The sequence below is a fragment of the Aquarana catesbeiana genome, linkage group LG02 (assembly GCF_042186555.1).
Source record: "Aquarana catesbeiana isolate 2022-GZ linkage group LG02, ASM4218655v1, whole genome shotgun sequence".
Taxonomy (NCBI): Eukaryota; Metazoa; Chordata; class Amphibia; order Anura; family Ranidae; genus Aquarana; species Aquarana catesbeiana.
In genome coordinates, this window is record NC_133325.1 from 184,764,238 (window position 1) to 184,783,399 (window position 19,162).

Below are 19,162 nucleotides of genomic sequence, written 5' to 3' on the forward strand. Positions count from 1 at the left end.
AAGGATATTTTTTCAGTGAGAGGGTAAAATTCCCTTTTAGATAATTGTCACAGAAAAAAAGATCCCATTAGATTTCCCCTCTCTTCCTGTTCTGGTGGCAACTCAAAATATTGGAATTTCCCCCATTTACATTCATGGTAACATTGGCGATCAGGCTGATTTAGAGGGAGCAAATTTATCCAATGGGAACACTGACAGCAATAAAAACTTGGTAGTGGTTCTACCCTCTCACCCTCTATCCAAATCTAAAAGGAAAAAAAAATGCCTTTAGGTGTACTCTTATTCAGTCCTTTATGATACACCTATCCAAATTATATATGTATACTTGATGACTCAGAGGACACAAATATATCGACCAAATTTTTCTTGCCCCCCCAGAAGGCCTAGGGTCACATCCAAACAATGTGTCCACCTGTCTGCAGCACACTAATATGACATAATCTTCCCTGCATGTTATTCTAAGGCAGACCTTGAGAAACTGTACTTAAGCATTGCCACTTGAGTGGAGCTGAATGGCTGCTTTAAACGAAAGTTGAATATTGCTATGAATGTAACACATCAGGAATGTATTCAGTTCATGCAGACTTGGGAAGTTGTGGATCAGTCCACTTTACGCTACTTCCTTCCGTGATGTGACATGCTTATATGTAATAACATGTATGATCTGTTGATCAGGTATCAAGTCGGGGAAAATCATTGCGAACGCTAGGTTCTGCCTACCTGAACCTGATGTGGCCACATGAAATGGCAAATGGGAAATGGCTCCTGTACCCAATGAAAATCCACCTGAAGGAGCAGGTGCAATCTGGCCGTAGCATGGAGTGCAGTCCTGTAGATGCAGTCAACCCCCTCAAACTGGTGTGTGAGCTCTCTACATGTCAATTATCCTATTCTCCTTCTCACCCCCATACATACAACATAAATATGCTCTAACACTTTGCATTATCTCACAGAATACAGTGAGAGAAGACACAAAAACCCTTGGGCTAAGTCAAAGCTCAGCAAGTCGGTGGGCAATCTCACATCCAGCAAAGAAGAAGGATGTTGTTTTGGTAATTATTACAGCAGTGCTTGTTTTACTAATTATAAGTTCAGTAGTGTTGCCCTCACATTATACTAAATTATACAGTATATCACTACAAAAGCTATAGATATGAAATGATCATTGCCATGATTGGATGACAGTTTAGTGCCTAAAGTATGGGGCTCAACCTGACAGACATCCACAACAATAATTGTAGTTTATTTGGTAACAAACATTTAAAGCATAACTAAACATAAGGGAAAAAACTCACAGCTTACCAGCCTTGTCCTTAAATATATAGAAGCAATGCAAACACAGCAGAGGCAGCTGCATTAGTTTTCATTTTCAGGAAGTACAGAAAATACCTGTTGATCTTGCCAGAAATAGTGTCCTCAAAACTTCCTGTAAGCTGAAGTTATGAAGATCTTTATTGTGCAGACTACAAATGCCATCATCCCCCCCATGTAATTGAGATGAGTAAATGCACACATGTGGAGCCTGTACAGTCCAGCCTGGGTGATTCCTTTCATAGATAGAGTCGATAAACAAGTGTAGCCACCTACCAGTTTGTTATTCACAGGATTACCAGGTGAAAATAAAGGGTAAAAGGAAAAAAAAAATTTAAAAATGCAACAATCTCATCTAATGACTAGTAAGGTGGAAACAGGCGCTGGCTCTGCATGTAGGAATGAATCGAAGAAAAGACTGGACAGTCGCACTCTGTTGACACCTTTATTGAAGACGGTTTTACTCTGTTGACACCTTTATTGTAGACGGTTTAAAAATTCTTCTGGTACAAGACATCAGAGGCACAGGATCAATGAAAAGCTGACATGTTTCACACCACTATGGGGTGCTTAATACTAGCACCCCATAGTGATGTAGACTAAGCACCCTATAGTGGTGTGAAACATGTCAGCTGTTTATTGATCCTGTGCCTTTGATGTCTTTGTACCAGAAGAATTTTTAAACCATCTTCAATAAAGGTGTCAACAGAGTGCGGCTGTCCAATCTTTTCTTCGATTCATTGAAACATATTAAACTTTTGTTTTTGCGTTTAAATACATTTTAAAGTGGTAGTGAACTCCACATTTTGATTTTTACCTCCAGGTAAGCTTATAATAAAGCTTACCTGTAGGTAAAATGAATATCTCCTAAACATTCACTGTTTAGGAGATATTCTAGTGAGCAGCAGCCAGGTGACGTCATCAGCTCATGAAGGAACGACATACTCGTGATGTTCCTTCAGAGCTGTGTGCCATGGCCGCAGCCCGTGAACCCGGCAGGAAGACTGGGTGAAGATGGAAACCTCTGCAGCAGTGACAGCGCATCACTGGAGGGCTTTGTTTCAAGGTAAGTCTTTCATAATGTGCTAGTATGCGGTGCATACTAGCACATTATGATATTGCCTTGCAGGAGGAAACTTTTTTTTTTTTTTTTTATGTTAAAAAGTTTACTACCACTTTAAGTTGTAATATACTTCTTAATGCTTGTAAATGAACCCATACATGACTTGATCACTCCAACTAATGACATCGCTTTTGAATATCAGCTAATGTATTGCAATCATAATGCCCCGTAAACGATGGAAAATGTCCGATCGGAGCGTGTTGTCGGAAATTCCGACCGTGTGTGGGCTCCATCGGACATTTTCCATCGGATTTTCCGACACACAAAGTTGGAGAGCAGGAGATAAAATTTTCCGACAACAAAATCCGTTGTCGGAAATTCTGATCGTGTGTACACAAATCCGACGGACAAAGTGCCACGCATGCTCAGAATAAATAAAGAGATGAAAGCTATTGGCCACTGCCCCGTTTATAGTCCCGACGTACATGTTTTACGTCACCGCGTTTAGAAGGATCGGATTTTCCGACAACTTTGTGTGACCGTGTGTATGCAAGACAAGTTTGAGCCAACATCCGTCGGAAAAAATCCTAGGATTTTGTTGTCGGAATGTCCGAACAAAGTCCGACCGTGTGTACGCCCTATTACAGTGAACAGTCCTGACACAGCTGTACAATGGTAATGTATACTTCCACAAATAATTGCAGGTAATGTACACCCTATTGGCAAACATATAATAGTCATACAATAACAAAAAAATACTATAATGTTCTTGTGTTAAAGTACTGGGAGGTATGTTTATCAAATGTGCCTCATACAAAAACTTGCCTATAGATCCAACTCTAGTAAAGCCTGGGGAAAATGAAAAGGAGAGCTGATTGGCTGACTTAAGCAACATAAAACAATGCACACAGTTTTGATCATCAGTTCTACTTGTATCTTTTGTTGTAAATATAACAAATCTGTCTATTTTTCAGGATTGTGAACGTGGCACTGCTCACTGTACGATATTTCAATGTCCTCTGTACAGTTTTGACCAGCAGGTGGTGCTCAATGTCCATGGACGTCTTTGGAATAGCACATTTTTAGAGGTAAAATGCCCTTGTGAAGCCAACTGTTATTATTTTACGACAAATTAAAATGTATTTTCCTTTTGTATTGTTGTTGGTTTTTTTTCCTTTAGGACTATCCATCTGGAAGTGCTCTAGAGGTGGTAATCAGAGCAAATATCACTGTGAAGTCTAGTATTAAGAACCTAGTACTGAGAGATGCTTCAACACAGGTACACTAATATCTCTTTATGATTTGTTGCATCCATAATTGAAACATTTTCCATTGTATACTAAAGTCAAGCCATTCTTTAATTTTACGTATCTGTGTGATATATATAAACTGTATATTATGAAACACCTTACTGAGTGGGGGCTTTGCTTACTGTATATATAGAAAAATAAATTCTATTTACTTTTTAATAGAGTAGAAATTTCCCTTCACTTCCTGTCCAAGAGACACAATAGGACATAAAGGGGACATTTCTACAGAGTAAATGGAATGCCCCTCTTTGACAGTTGTCACTGGAACAGGTGTCGCCATTGGAAGGTTACCCATCACCTTTTGTTCTGGTGACAACTGTAAAATTTTGGATATTTCCTCTCTTTTTGTCTCGGCGACAATGGTCACTAGGACACTAGGACAAATGGAGAGAATTGATCTACCCAGAAAAGACACACAATACCAGCATACAACAAATATAATAACTCAGTAAACTTCAATCTGCGCCCTTACTTGTCCTTTTGCCATGTTCCTTGAGCGATAATTTGTACATCTCAGATTGTACTTTGAATACTGTTGGTCATGGTGTCTTGGACATATAGGGAGTATGTATAGTCTTCGTAAAATCCTCTTCTTTTTTTTAAAAGAGAGAAAGAAATCTTAATGAACTCAACCCAATACTTATTCTCCATTTTGGCCTTAGTAGAGCACGGGTGGATCCTTCTTTGCATCTTTGCTGTAGCCTGGGAACTCAATGGGGGTTCCCCTCTCACTCCTGGCATGGCTGTGAAAAAATAAGCAAATATTGTTAGTCCATTGCCATCGTTAATGACTTTAGAAAAGAGGGATCTGTTAAAGAGAGTAGGACACACATTTGTATTGGCTGCTCTTCAGTCACTACTCCACAAGTATATGGAAAATAAATAAAATTGGTAACAGCAATAAGTCTGACCAGTAACGGCTAGGGGAGCTATAAAGGGGTGGCATAAATACCAAGCATTGGATCAAACCTTACCCCTTACCTCAAACCTTACCCCTTTAACTCAAACAGGAAAATGATTTTGAATATAAACTTTTATATATATTAATATGGCAGAGTAGTTCCAAAGATCCCTGAGGAAACGGGTGGTTTTATAATACTAAACATTTCTAGCCATGGCTACAGCCATCTGCCCCAGAAATATTTTGGACCTATATTAAAGGATTAACCATTTTGCTCATACTTCTAGATCTCTGTCATGCTGTACTCTGATCTTGATATTGTGGCACATGGAGGAGTTCCTTGGTGGATCTTTCTTATTGCAATTCTGGCTGGCTTACTACTACTATTACTCCTAGTCTCTATCCTATGGAAGGTAAGAAGCACGAACCACCAGTTTGTTGTATTAAAAAGTGAGCCAATGTGTTATAATTACTCTATTACCATCTTGCATCTTGTGAACTTCCTTCTGTGCACAAGCAGAACTGTACTTCAGTGGCGTAGCGTGGGGGGTGCGAGGGGGGCGTAGGCCCCGGGCGCAACATTTGGGGGGGGGACATCCTGCTCCAGTATGTGTCACCCTCTCTCCATACAGCTAAATTCTGTTCTGTGACCCCGCGCTCCGGCCGCCATGATAATTCTCAGGCCGGCCCCTGGCGCCCTGTGATTGGGCGAAAGGGGTCATGTGCGGCAGGTGGGGCTGGCCTGTACTCAATCATGTCGGCCGTCGCGGAAGGCAGTCTGTGGCCGCTGTCTTCTCCTCCTCTCCTCCTTCTCCTCTCCGGCCTGGCCCGGGTCACTGATCATCATGACCCCGTCGGCCGTCGCGGCAGGCAGTCTGTGGCCGCTGTCTTTTCCTCCTCTCCTCCCCTCCGGCCCGGGTCACTGATCATCATGTCCCCGCCGGGGCAGGCAGTGTGACAGTCGGCGGCGCAGAGGCAGAGCAGATGGAAGAAAAAAAGGTAAGAGACTCACTCGGCCCGGGGGGGAGTAGATATGGTCTGAGGAGAGTGAGCAGCCAGAAAGTTAGCGTATAGTGTAATGTATAGTATTGTGTGTAGTGTATTGGTCTGTGGGTAGAGTGTTGTGTAGCAGTCAGTATGTAGTGTATTGAGTAGTAGTGGTCTGTGTCTAGTGTATTGTGTAGTGGTCAGTGTGGTATGTGGTCAGTGTGTAGTGTAGTGTAGTGGTCAGTGTGTAGTGTAGTGTAGTGGTCAGTGTGTAGTGTAGTGGTGTGTGGTTGGTGTGTAGTGTAGTGGTCAGTGTGTAGTGTAGTGGTCAGTGTGGTGTGTAGTGTAGTGGTCAGTGTGGTGTGTAGTGGTCAGTGTGTAGTGTAGTGGTTAGTGGTGGTCAGTGTGTGGTGTGGTGGTGTGTGGTTAGTGGTGGTCAGTGTGTAGCGGGTAGTGTGTAGTGGTGTGTAGTGGTCAGTGTGTAGTGGTTAGTGGTGTGTAGTGGTCAGTGTAGTGGTCAGGGTGTAGTGTAGTGGTCAGTGTGGTCAGCGTGTAGTGGTCAGTGTGTAGTGTAGTAGTCAGTGTGGTGTGTAGTGTGTAGTGGTCAGTGTGTAGTGGTCAGTGTGTAGTGGTCAGTGTGTAGTGGTGTGTAGTGGTTAGTGGTGTGTAGTGGTTAGTGGTGTGTAGTGGTCAGTGTGTAGTGGTCAGTGTGTAGTGGTTAGTGGTGTGTAGTGGTTAGTGGTCAGTGTGTAGTGGTGTGTAGTGGTCAGTGTGTAGTGGTTAGTGGTGTGTAGTGGTCAGTGTGTAGTGGTTAGTGGTGTGTAGTGGTCAGTGTTTAGTGGTGTGTGGTGTAGTGGTCAGTGGATAGTGTAGTGTATTGTGTAGTAGTATAGTGTAGTGGTCAGTATAGGAATCAGGTAGGTCAGTGTGTGGTGTTTAGTGTAGTGGTCAGTGTGGTGTTTAGTGGTCAGTGGATAGTGTATTGTGTAGTGGGTAGTGTAGCAGTATAGTGTAGTGGTCAGTATAGGAATCAGGTAGGTTGGTGTGGTGTGTAGTGTAGTGGTCAGTGTATAGTGGATTGTGTACTGGATTGTATAGTGTAGTGGTCAGTGTGTAGTGTAGTGGTCGATGTAGGAATCGTGTAGGTTGGTGGGGTGTGTAGTGGTCAGTATAGGAATCAGGTAGGTCAGTGTGTAGTGTAGTGGTCCTTGTAGGAATCGGGTAGGTCAGTGTAAGGGTCAGTATAGGAATGAGATAGGTCAGTGTATTGTATAGTGTAGTAGTATAGTGTAGTGGTCAATATAGGAATCATATTAGTGGTCAGGTAGGTCAGTATTATTGTAGGAAGGGAAGGGACTCAGGGAGTGCGAATTGTCCGCAGGTTAGGGGGCGCAAATTACTTGCCTTGCCCCGGGTGCTGGCAACCCACGCTACGCCACTGCTGTACTTATCATAATGGCAGTCATAGGCCAGTACCTGGGACAGAAGAGTAAGGAGGGCAGCATCAAGCTTCAATATATCAGATTTTCTTCTTATTTTGTTTCCCTCTTCTGGACAACTCTGGGTATTTATGGCTGATTTTAACGAGAGAACCACAGAGAAAAGCAGATGCAGGCGATATTCAGAGGAGTCCAAAGGCTCTTTGTAGTTCAGGAAACATGAAAACATCTCTCCTTGTTTTTATTTGGTGATCAGTTCAGTGAAAAAGTAGCTTTGTATAAAACCTAGATATTATATTTTCCCCAACAGCTCATTCAAGCATTAGAATTTCTACTAACTTAATCACATGACACAAAAAGCGGAAAAAGGACCAAAAATCAAATAATCACTTAGATCTGCTGACTGCTGGTAGACACCTGCTGGTGGCCATCCTTCCATTCCTGCTCATGAATTAGGCTACATTCACACCTGAGCAGAGCAACTTTAGGCTTTTTTGACAGTTTTTTGAGCGTTTTTAGACGTGTTAACAAGCATTTTGCAGCTTCATGGGGTTTTGTTTAGCCAATAGAAAGCACCGGAGGAAGAGCTGGAGGAGATTAGGGCTGGAGAACTGCAGTTTGAGCAGAAAATGAGCAACAAAATGCTCACGTTACACATTTTCAGGTGCTCCAATTGAAGTCTATGGGGCCCAATCTTCCAAAAAAGAATCTCATGTACTTTTTTGAGCGACAGGCATTTTGCTACAGGCGACAGAATGCTCAGATGTGAACAGGGGCCATTGAAAAGAATGAGATTTGCCTTGTTGAGCATTTTAGAGCTACAAGCTTTAAGCAGAAAATCGCTCAGGTGTGAAAAGGTCTTACAGTGCCACCAGCAAATGTTTTGACTGTCAGGTCGTGCCTAGGGCAGCATTATATTGAAATAAGGTTCTATATTGTAAGGATCTGTGAATCTCTGAACAACCAAGTAGTATCATCAGTGTTATCCAGCACTTAACATGATATGACTGTATACAACATTCAGCTTAAGTGCTTCCACTTAAGTAATGGCGATACCAAATGCTAAGCCAGTATTTCATGTTTTGCTTTGTTTCTCACTTAAAGAATTTTGCTCTTCTCCTGATTACATCACTTGCATTAGTTTTATTCCACACCACTTTACAAAATGGAATCAGCATGCACTAAAGTACAATCCTCTGGTGTCCATGAACATCTCTAGCGTTGTTTGCCAATCAACAGCAATAAGAAAGGTTCACAGAAATAAAGAATAGAATTGATAATGTTATCATCTAGCACTCACCAAGAGATTTCATAAATGTTTGCAAATCTAAGTTTGAATAAAAGTAACTCAGTATGGTGCCCCAAGTAAGAACCTGCAATCCCACTAGGGAATAACTGGCAAAGTAAGTTGCTGTTAGTGGCAAAAGGAGGTCTGGTATGTTTGATGAAACTTTGCAAGAACAAGAAGACAAGATTATGAGTAATGCCACCTTTAAATGTGGCACATAAGGCATGCCTGCATTCAGATATCCTAGGACAGTGGTCGCCAACCTTTCAGACCTCATGGACCACTAAACACACAATTTTGAGTCCCACGGACCACTACCATTAATTTTACAATAATTTTACATGCCTTATACACACAATGCTCCGGCTCTCTGCCCCCTCCCCCCTCCCTCTGGATCCCACTGCTGTCTTATACTCACAATGCTCTGGCTCTCTGCCCTTCCACCTTCCCCCCCCCACACTCTGCATCACACTACTACCATACACAGACTCATCGTTGGATCTTTCCTCTTTATCCAGCCATGTGCTTGAGCTCCATGCTCCCTCCCACAGTCTATGATCAGTGCTGCCGTTGGAAGTCCCCTTCTTCTTCACCTCCTGCGCTCTGTACTACTCCTGGCGCCTCCCTCTGATTTCACAGGAGTCAGAACTACAGAGGAGGCATCAGGTATCAATGTGCACTGACAGTATGGACTGTCAGTGCACATTGAGAACAACACTGGAAACGGTGTACATCTGCCCCAATGTTGATTTGGGGCAGAACACCTGGGGATCACCAAAATGTTTTCGTGGACCATCAATGGTCCATAGACCACTGGTTGTCGACCGCTGTTCTAGGAGACATCATTACCACAAAGTTCATATAGGGCAAAAAGTCTAAGTAAAAAGGAACTTCTGTGCAAAAGGAACATCTGTGTGTACTTTGCCAAGCAGGTGCAAGAATGGCAACATTCAACAACTATGACTGTTCCTAGACCCATTACTTTGCTGTGTTACATAGTTACATAGTAGGTGAGGTTGAAAAAAGACACAAGTCCATCAAGTTCAATCTATGTGTGTGATTATATGTCAGTATTACATTGTATATCCCTGTATGTTGTGGTTGTTCAGGTGCTTATCTAATCGTTTTTTTTTTAATTATCGATGCTCCCCGCTGAGACCACCGCCTGTGGAAGGGAATTCCACATCCTTGCCGCTCTTACAGTAAAGCACCCTCCAAGTAGTTTAAGGTTAAACCTCTTTTCTTCTGATTTTAATGATTGGCCACGTGTCTTGTTAAACTCCCTTCCGCAAGAAAGTTTTATCCCTATTGTGGGGTCACCAGTATGGTATTTGTAAATTGAAATCTTATCCCCTCTCAAGCGTCTCTTCTCCAGAGAGAATAAGTTCAGTACTCGCAACCTTTCCTCATAACTAATATCCTCCAGACCCTTTATTAGCATAGTTGCCCTTCTTTGTACTTGCTCCTTTTCCAGTACATCGTTCCTGAGGACTGGTGTTGGGGGCCTTCTTTACAGATAACACATACAAAGCATTAGTGGTCAATCAAAGCATATCTTAATGCCAGAGGGCTGATAAGCTACAATATAAGAGCTCATATATAGCTGTAAACACCTCTTCATTGTTCTGAGTAGAAGCGCCCATTAACCAAAATAATTATAAATCAATAAAGGTACTATCAAATATTAATGAATAAATACAACAAGCACAGGTACCCCCTAGCAGCAAACAATCATAGTAATCAGCCAGAGTCCAAGAGTCTGTCTGCTGCAGCTGTCAGCTGAATGAAAACTTCAGATGGCTGGGAAGAGAAAAAAAGACCAAGCAAAAAGAAAGCCGCTAAGTGGAGTACTGGTAATTGAGTAAAAGCATAAATGTATATAAGTTATATTTTATTGTTAACAAAGTATTCTTTTTGAAAACGTATATTTTTATTCTCACAATGAATACATTTTACCAGCACAGTTGGTTTATTATTCTTGTCCGTTGGCAGTAGGATTTTTTTGTTAAGCTCTCAGGAGCTGCTGCTACTATTAGTCCTACACGGCACCGTCTCCAAAAGCTTTTTAAGGGTACAGGTTACTCTCCACAGTAGACTGATGACAGGGAGGATTCCCTGAAATGCGTCCCTATAAGCACCTTGTGGGTGGACCAGGCTCCATTCACATTAGCGCGTCTTCGAGTGCGACTTTGGAGCGCAACATTGATGGGACTTTTGGTGCAACTTTAATCCGACTTTACATTCTCTAGACCAAAGTTGCAGCAAACGTTGCACCAAAGTAGTGCGGGCACCTTTTCAAAGTCACTGCGACTGTAAGTCACACCAATTTGAATAGGTGCCATTGAAAAGAATGTGCTGCGACTTGCCATGCGACTTTGATGTCGCTTGAAAAATCGCACAAGTGTGAATAGAGCCTGACAGTGGCCGGTAGTTATTAACTTCTCAGATGCCATGGCCTTCACTGCAGGGAGGATCACAGAGCCTGTCTGAGCCTGATTTCCAGAGGCTGAAAGGTTTGCCTGATGGGTGGCACAGAGGTGTAGTAGATAGCACTTTCGCCTAGCAGCAAAAGGGTCACTGGTTCGGCACATCACCGATCTGGTGGACAGATTACTGGGAGGGGCTGGGGAAGAACCGGCTGTCATGGTGCACATTGGCACCAACGACAAAGTCAGAGGCAGATGGAGTGTCCTAAAGAACGAATATAGGGACTTGGGAGCTAAATTGACGAAAAGGACCTCCAAGGTAGTATTCTCAGGAATACTACCGGTACCTTGAGCCACACCAGAAAGGCAGAGGGAGATTAGGGAAGTAAACAAGTGGCTGAGGAGCTGGTGTAGTAAGGAGATATTTGGGTGGATTGGAGGACTGAGCCGACTTCTCAGTCGTTCACCAGTACTATAGAAGAGACGGACTGCACCTAAATGAGAAGGGTGCAGATCTGCTGGGAGTCAAGATGGCCAAAAAGTTAGAGGGGTTTTTAAACTAGGCGATGAGGGGGAGGGTAGAGATAATCAGCGCGGAACATAGTCCAGAGGGTAGTATTGGGGGCATTAGTGGTAGGTTGACTATAGCAAGTCTGAGTTGCAATCTCAGAACACCCAATAGGAGGATAGTATAGGATCGGTCTAAACTACGTGGCATGTTCACCAATGCCAGGAGCCTGGCGGACAAGATGGGTGAACTAGAGATACTTTTGTACGAGGAAGATTTGGATTTTGTGGGAATTTCAGAGACCTGGTTCAGCAGCTCTCATGATTGGCTGGCAACCATTCAAGGGTATACCCTTTATCGCAGGGATAGAAAGGGTAAGAAAGGGGGAGGGGTATGTCTATATATCAAGAATAATGTACAAGTGAATGTGAGAGATGACATCACTAAGGGAGCTAGGGAGGAGGTGGAATCCTTATGGGTAGAGCTCCAAAGGGATGAAGCTAAGGGGAAGATAATACTGGGAGTATGCTATAGGCCCCCTAACCTGAGGGAGGAGGGGGAGATAGATTTTCCTATCACAAGTTGGATTAGCAGCAAGGATGGGAAGTGTTATCATAATGGGGGATTTTAATTATCAAGACAGACTGAGCGGAGGGAACCATGCATTTGTCTAAGGCTCACCAGTTCCTAAATGTCTTGCAGGACAATTTCATGGCTCAGATGGTAGACGCACCAACTAGAAATAAAGCGTTACTAGATCTACTGATTACTAACAATACAGACCTGATCATGGATGTGGAAATACAGGGCAATTTAGGAAACAGCGATCACAGGTCAATTGGCTTCAGTATAAACCACACAAATAGGAAACATAAGGGGAATACAAAGACACTGAATTTCAAAAGAGCCAACTTCCCTAAACTATGAACCTTGCTAGAAGGCAAAAATTGGGATAAAATCATAGGAACACAGAACATGGAGGAAAGATGGGGTCACTTTAAGAGCATATTAAATAAGGGCATTAGCCAGTGCATCCCATTGGGTAATACATTTAAAAGAGTGATCAAAAGTCCTTGATGGCTTAACTCCAATGTAAAAATGCTTTTAAAAGCAAAAGAGAAGGCCTTCAAAAAATACAAGGTTGAGGGATCATCATTGGCATTCAGACTTTTTAAAGAATGCAACAAGAATTGTAAGGGTGCAATTAGGGAGGCTAAGATAGAACACGAAAGACACATAGTGGAGCAGAGCAAAAAAAATCCCAAGAAATTCTTTAAGTATGTAAACAGTAAAAAAGGGAGGACAGACCATATTGGCCAAATAAGGAATGAGGAAGGACATCTGGTTACAAAGGATGGGGAGATGGCAAAGGTATTTAATTTATTCTTCTCCTCATTCTTCATGAGGGGGGCTTCAGTAACCAAAACTGCAGTGTTTATCCTCATGACACATCACAGGAAGCACAGAGGACAGAATTAGAATTAGATTTGGGAAACTTAACATTAATAAATCACTGGGACCAGATGGGTTGCACCCGAGGGTACTTAGGGAACTCGGTCAAGTAATTGCCAGACCATTGTTCCTAATTTTTACTGAGTCTACTGACTGGAATGGTACCAGCGGATTGGAGAAAAGCCAATGTAGTACCAATATTTAAAAAGGGCCCAAAATACATCTCTGGGAGATACAGACCAGTTAGCCTAACATCAATAGTATGCAAGTTCTTGGAGGGGATGATAAGGGACTATATACAAGATTTTAGTAATGAAAATGGTATCATTAGTGGTAATCAGCATGGATTAATGAAGAATCGTTCTTGCCAAACCAATCTATTAACCTTCTATGAGGAGTTGAGTTGCCATCTAGATAAAGGAAGACCCGTAGATGTGGTGTATCTGGATTTGCAAAAGCATTTGATACAGTGCCCCATAAACTTGAGGGTAGGGACTGATGTGAATGTGCAATACATATGTAAAGCGCTGCATAAACTGACGGCGCTATACAAGTACCTGAAATAAATAAACAAATGTTGAGTCTATTCCCTGTATGTGAGTGCAACATTATAGAGAGGTTTTTTTTGTTTTTTTTTTACAATAAATTCATGTTTTTACTCTATTACTACACTTAGAGGTTTTTGTTTTTGCACTTTGTCTTCTCTCTTTCTCTTCACTGCAATGGTTAAATTCTCCTTTATATCTAAGGGACTGCAAAAAGCAGTTTTACTCACCCGATCTCCCTCCAGACTGTAAGATTGAGCCCCACAGCCTCCTTTCCCCTATGCTCCGGCAGTCATAGGTCCTCTGACATCATCAAGTCCAATGCAGAGCCTAACAGCCCTTGGAGAACACTGCTGTAGTGTAGAGGAGAAGAGGAGAGTGCCAGCAGCCGGGAGAGTGGAGGATCGGGTAAGTAAAACTGCTTTTTCCTGTCCCCTAGACCTAAATAAGAATATAACCCTTGCAATGCAAGGGCAGTCCAATAGAAAAAAGATTTTTTTTCTTTTTCTTTTAGAGATGGGCTTCAAAGATTAACCCCACCTATATGTACCATGTTACCCTCGTATTGAGGTTGTAATATGTAACATTGTGCAAATATGAACCCCACCCCCTCATTGTGGATTCAGTGCTTTGGAGGTTCCTATGGAAAAAATATTAAATACATTTTTTTTTCCTGCAGGTGATGTTCCTGTATGTGACGTTTTGTTTCCTAAGTGAACTTAGCCTTAGCCTTCTTTGTTGCTTTAGGTTGATTTATGGATCCCAGGGGTTAGTCTTATCAGCAGCCTCACAGCTCATATGTAGTAGGGTAAAACACATCTCAACATGTGATAAAAATCTTATATCCATCTTGTTCTAATTCTCTTTGGTATTCTTTGTTTCTGTTCAGCATATCACACTGAATCCTCATGCTAAGCAATACAGATAAACACAGAACTTAGGCATCCAAACTTTAGCTCACTGCTGTCTTCACCTATTACTTCCAGTGTGGTTTCTTCAAGAGAGAGTCTGCAGAGGCCAAGTATAGAACAAACTACTATCGGGCGCAATTGGGGGTACAGCCCTCCGAGGCACAGAGGCAGGCCGAGGAGGATTTCTAGCTGGTAACATCCAGCACGAGTGTGTTATGAAATGCTGCATAATATTCTTTATATCCTAATCACGTGCTGGTGTTTAAAACTAACCTAGTTGTAATGCTGCAGTGTGATTTGCTTGCAAATATTATTCAGGGTGGAGATGATTTTTTGTTCAACAGACTTGCGTGTTTATTAATATTTAATATTTAGTAATGGATCTCTTGGGGTTTAAATACGTTTATCGTGTTTCCTGAATTAATGCATGCTGTATGCCAGCCAAAAACTAAAGTGTAAGCCTACTCACACAGATCCTCGTATAAACAGTTGTTAGAAGCGGATGCAGTGTTCAGTGCCAGTGATACTAGTGTATTGTGTTCTAGTAACCACTGTCTTGCATGTTTCTCCCATGCATAGGCATGCTAAGGTACTGTCCACTTTTCTTATATGATTCATCTGTGTATCATAAAAGCATCACTAAAAGAAGTAAACTTCCAGTTGTAAAGAGTGTACACCTAGGGAACATTTGTAATAGAGAGTGTATATCAACTGTATTCTGCAAGATTAGTCCACATCCCAGCATATTCATAAAATGCAAGTTGTGTTGGCCCAGAAGAGGCCAGTCACATGACTTTGGAAGGCCTTGACAAGGCTCATCCCTGTTTTTCCATTCTTTGCTTCCATCCAGAAGATTGCACTTAGCGTTCTTCTGGTTTCAGGACTTTAAAGTCAGTGGAGTGCTAATCACATATGTATAGTGCTTTATAAATGAACCCTTTAAGAGGAAGTAAACCCTGATGAATTTACTTCCTCTTTGTTTCCCTGCAAAGGTAAAGCATAATGGGCTAATATACATCTCATAGTAGCCCATTATGTGTCACTTACCTGACAAGGGAGCCTGCAATGTCACCGCTGTCCTTTCTCCTACGAAGCGTCCATCTTCTTTCCGGGTATCGCGGCTCCGGCGCTGTGATTGGCCTGAGCCGCGATGACGTCACTCCCGCGCAGGATCACTGTTAGAGACGGCACACTCAGTGCGCCTGCGCACCGTTGTCTCCGACGCATGCGCCGCAGGCATCGGTACCTGTCTTTTAGAAATATCTCCTAAACCATGTAAGTTTAGGAGATATTTCTTGCACCTACAGGTAAGCCTTAATCTAGGCTTACCTGTAGGTAAAAGTGGTCTGTAAAGGTTTACAACCACTTTAGGGTTGCAACATATAGCATACCTCCCAACTTTTCGAGATGGAAATGAGGGACACCTATTAGCAAAATTATGTAGGCATAGGACACACCCCCGGCCACGCTCCCTTAAAGGAGAATTATACAAAAATAATTATTAGTTAAATCCACAAGTGCTTTTTTTTAACACTTCTATTCCTTTATATTGGCTTTTGAAATGCACAAATGCAACAATTTAGAAATCAGATGAAAGGTTTAGCACTAGGAAACACTTTTTAATAGATAAATAGTGCATTTTATATACAGGTATATGCATCAGACCAAAATGAGGGACAAATGAGGAGGAATCAGGGACAGAGGGACATCGTTCCAAATCAGGGACAGTCCCTCTAAATCAGGGACAGTTGGGAGCTATGCATATGGTGTTCTGTTAAAAAGGCTGCATTGATATACAGTACCTCCTTAGACACAATGAGGTTGATTCACTAAGGGATTTGAGAATGTTCTCACAATAAAATGTCTGAAAATTCACTTCAGTGATCCACTCATGTGAAAAGAACATTCCTGTTTGCTTATTTTATCTGCACACGATTGGATAATTAAAGTGAATCTTCACACAATTTTATTGTGTGAACACTCTCAAATCCATTAGTAAATCAGCCTCAGTCCGTCTGGATAGTATGGTCACCTACCTGCTGACTTGGCACCATCCACAGGCAGCTTAACTCTTCAATAAATAACTAGCACTAAACAGGAAGGGAGGACAGAGGGAGAAACCAAAATCGCATTCTAAGCACGTTGTAGTGGCCCAAAACCTCCACTAGATGTTAGCATACTACCTCCACCTGCAACACAGAAAAAATATAAGTGGGACAGAACATATGGCATGCAAACAAGTATAACTGATCACAATAAGGTGGCCTTGCAGGGGTTAAAACTCGAGTGCTTCAATTAAAATGATCATACTCATTGTCAGTCACCTTCCATCAGTATTTTTAGGAAGAGAGATTTAGGCTGAAAATTGTTTGATTATTTTTGATGAGGTTGTAAAGTGTGTTTGTGGCATAATTCAACAATATCTTTCCAATTTTGATATTAAATAATAAAAAAAAGAAATTCTGTGAGGCACCACTAAAGTAAATGACTCCCATAAATTTCAAATTCTTGATTAAATCTAAAAAAAAATCTTATTCAGTATGTGTGGCTATTATTAGAGGGACATCCCTTCCCAAATGATAGCTGTAGTGCCTTTGACCACTTGATGATTAGTGAATATTCTTGAAGGTGGAGAAGACAAGATACTGCTATATTTTAGTCGAGCATTTACCATAATCATATTTTAATGAAGAGTGTTGTTCAGTGAGAAAAAAAACGTATAACATATCAGATTTCAGCTTTCAATGATCTTACCACATTAACCCAAAGATTGATTGGTGGTTATATTGGAAATATTCTTTGCTCTACATCAGTGGTCTCCAAACTGCAGCCCTTTGCTTGCCTTGACCTTGAGGCATTTTTCCTGCCATTCACACCAACAATGGGGCATAATTCCTTCCACTGACAACAAAAATGGGGCACTATTTCTCCCAAACGACACCAACTATTTCTTCACCTAATACCAAAGATCAGGCATTGTTTACTCCCACTGGGCACTGTCCAGCCCCCCTAAAGTCTGGAGGACAGTAAACTGGCCCTTTCTTCAGAAAGTTTGAAGATACCTGCTCTACATTATTGAAAATCTCCACGTTGACTGAATTTTGATAAATAAATAGCTTAGTCCTGGTTAGTGAACTTTTGTGTTCTCCATCTAAAACTGATAAAATTGAGGTTTATGTAAGCTGTGCAAACTGTTGCTGTTTCTATATCCACTTGACCTCTGGAAGATTTACCCCCATTCATGACTAGAGCATTTTTTGCTATACGGCACTGCATTACTTTGACAACTGTGCAGTCATGCAACGCTGTAATAAAATGAAATTTGTAATTTTTTCCCCAACAAATAGAGCTTTCTTTCGGTGGTATTTGATCACCACAGGGTTTTTTATTTTTTGTGCTATAAACATAAAAACGACAATTTTGAAAAAAAAAAAACAGTTTTTTTACTTTTCTTTTTTTTTTTATAACAGAAAATGTTTTATTGAAAATATAACAACATCCAGTGTATACTGGACATCACATAGAATAAACAGGTATGCACACCACATTAGATAATACATTGCCTCGCCGCATAGCCTTGCTCCAGCGGGCCAATAGTACCATATTCCAGCCCAGATTTGCAATAAATGGAATATTTAAAGTGGTTGTAAACCCTTTGTAACAATTCCCAAAGAAAAAAAAAACCTGCAAGATAAAGGCATAATGAGCTAGTATGCATAGCATACTAGCTCATTATGAATTACTTACCTGAGATCATAGCCCCCGCAGCTGTCCTCGTCTCCCCCTCAAGCCGGCGACATCTCTCCCGGGGGTTACTTCCGGGTATCGTGGCTCCGGTGATGTGATTGGCCGGAGCCGCGATGACATCAGCCGCCGGGAAAGGCACAGTACGACTGAAGCAACGGCACGTACGTGCCATTGCTTCAGTTTGCTTTAGTGCGCATGTGCCGATGATGTAGGCACATACAAATACAGTGATATCTCCTAAACCGTGCAGGTTTATCCATTACAGGTGATATCCAGTGTAGCTACAGGCAAGCCTAATTATAGGCTTGCCTGTAGTTTAAAGTGGTTGTAAAGGGTTTACAACCACTTTAACAGAAACAAACATCTATGTAGACACAAAAGTTAGACTTAGTCTGGGTGTATCAAGCCAGGGGGCCCAGAGTCTCTCAAACTTGTCTGCGTTCCCCCTGTGCGGGTATATATAACGTTCCATAAGGAGGGTAATTCTCATATTGGTCACCCAGGTGGCTACGCTCGGTGAAGCGGAAGGCTTCCAACCTATTAGGATAACCTTTCTAGCCTGAAATAGAGCTCGGGAGAAAGCTGTTCTGGTCATCTCCTCTAGGATCGCATCCGATCGCATCGTCCAACACACTCAAACCGCAGATTGGGTCAAAAGGTATAGCCGTCTGTAAGATTTGATTGAGTGTCAAGAGGACTTCACTCCAGTAATGGTAGAGCTTTTGGCATCGCCAGAGGAGATGAATAAGTTCCCTGAGCACCCGTCTACATTTTCCACACATGGGGTCTGCCAGCTTTCCCATCCTATGTAATTTTACAGGGGTATACTGTACTTTACGTAAAATATATAGTTATATAGTTGGGACAGGCTTTGGGAAACGCTTAGGGAGCAAGTTAATTATTACTTTTTGCTATAAAACATATCCAAAAAAAGCTAATTTTAAAAACAAATTTCTTAATAAATTTAGGCCAATATGTAATCTGCTACATATTTTTGGGTAAGAAAAAAAAATCCCAATAAGCGTATATTGAGTGGTTTGCACAAAAGTTATAGTGTCTACAAACTATGGTATATATACTGGAATTTTTTTTTATAAACTAGTTAAGGCTACAATCAGCGATTTATAGCGGGATTGTGATATTGCAGTGAAAATCTGACACTGACACTTTTGACACTTTGTGGGAACCAGTGACACTAATACAGTGATTAGTGCTAAAATTTGCACTGTCACTGTACTAATGACACTGGCTGAGAAGGGATTAAACATCTAGGG

General features: G+C 41.7%; 1 protein-coding gene across 4 annotated transcripts in view; it reads left to right on the plus strand.

The window, feature by feature from the left end:
• ITGA7 (integrin subunit alpha 7) overlaps positions 1 to 19,162 on the plus strand; it is a 216,850-nt gene that overhangs the window by 192,129 nt on the left and 5,559 nt on the right. For 3 of the 4 annotated variants that reach the window (XM_073614019.1, XM_073614017.1, XM_073614016.1), the window contains 5 exons: positions 676 to 858; positions 954 to 1,052; positions 3,349 to 3,462; positions 3,555 to 3,653; positions 4,873 to 4,998. In XM_073614019.1, the coding sequence (XP_073470120.1) occupies positions 676 to 858; positions 954 to 1,052; positions 3,349 to 3,462; positions 3,555 to 3,653; positions 4,873 to 4,998 (621 nt within the window). Of the gene's footprint in view, positions 1 to 675; positions 859 to 953; positions 1,053 to 3,348; positions 3,463 to 3,554; positions 3,654 to 4,872; positions 4,999 to 14,216; positions 14,334 to 19,162 lie in introns of all 4 variants that reach the window. The other variant, XM_073614018.1, reaches the window with a different exon arrangement.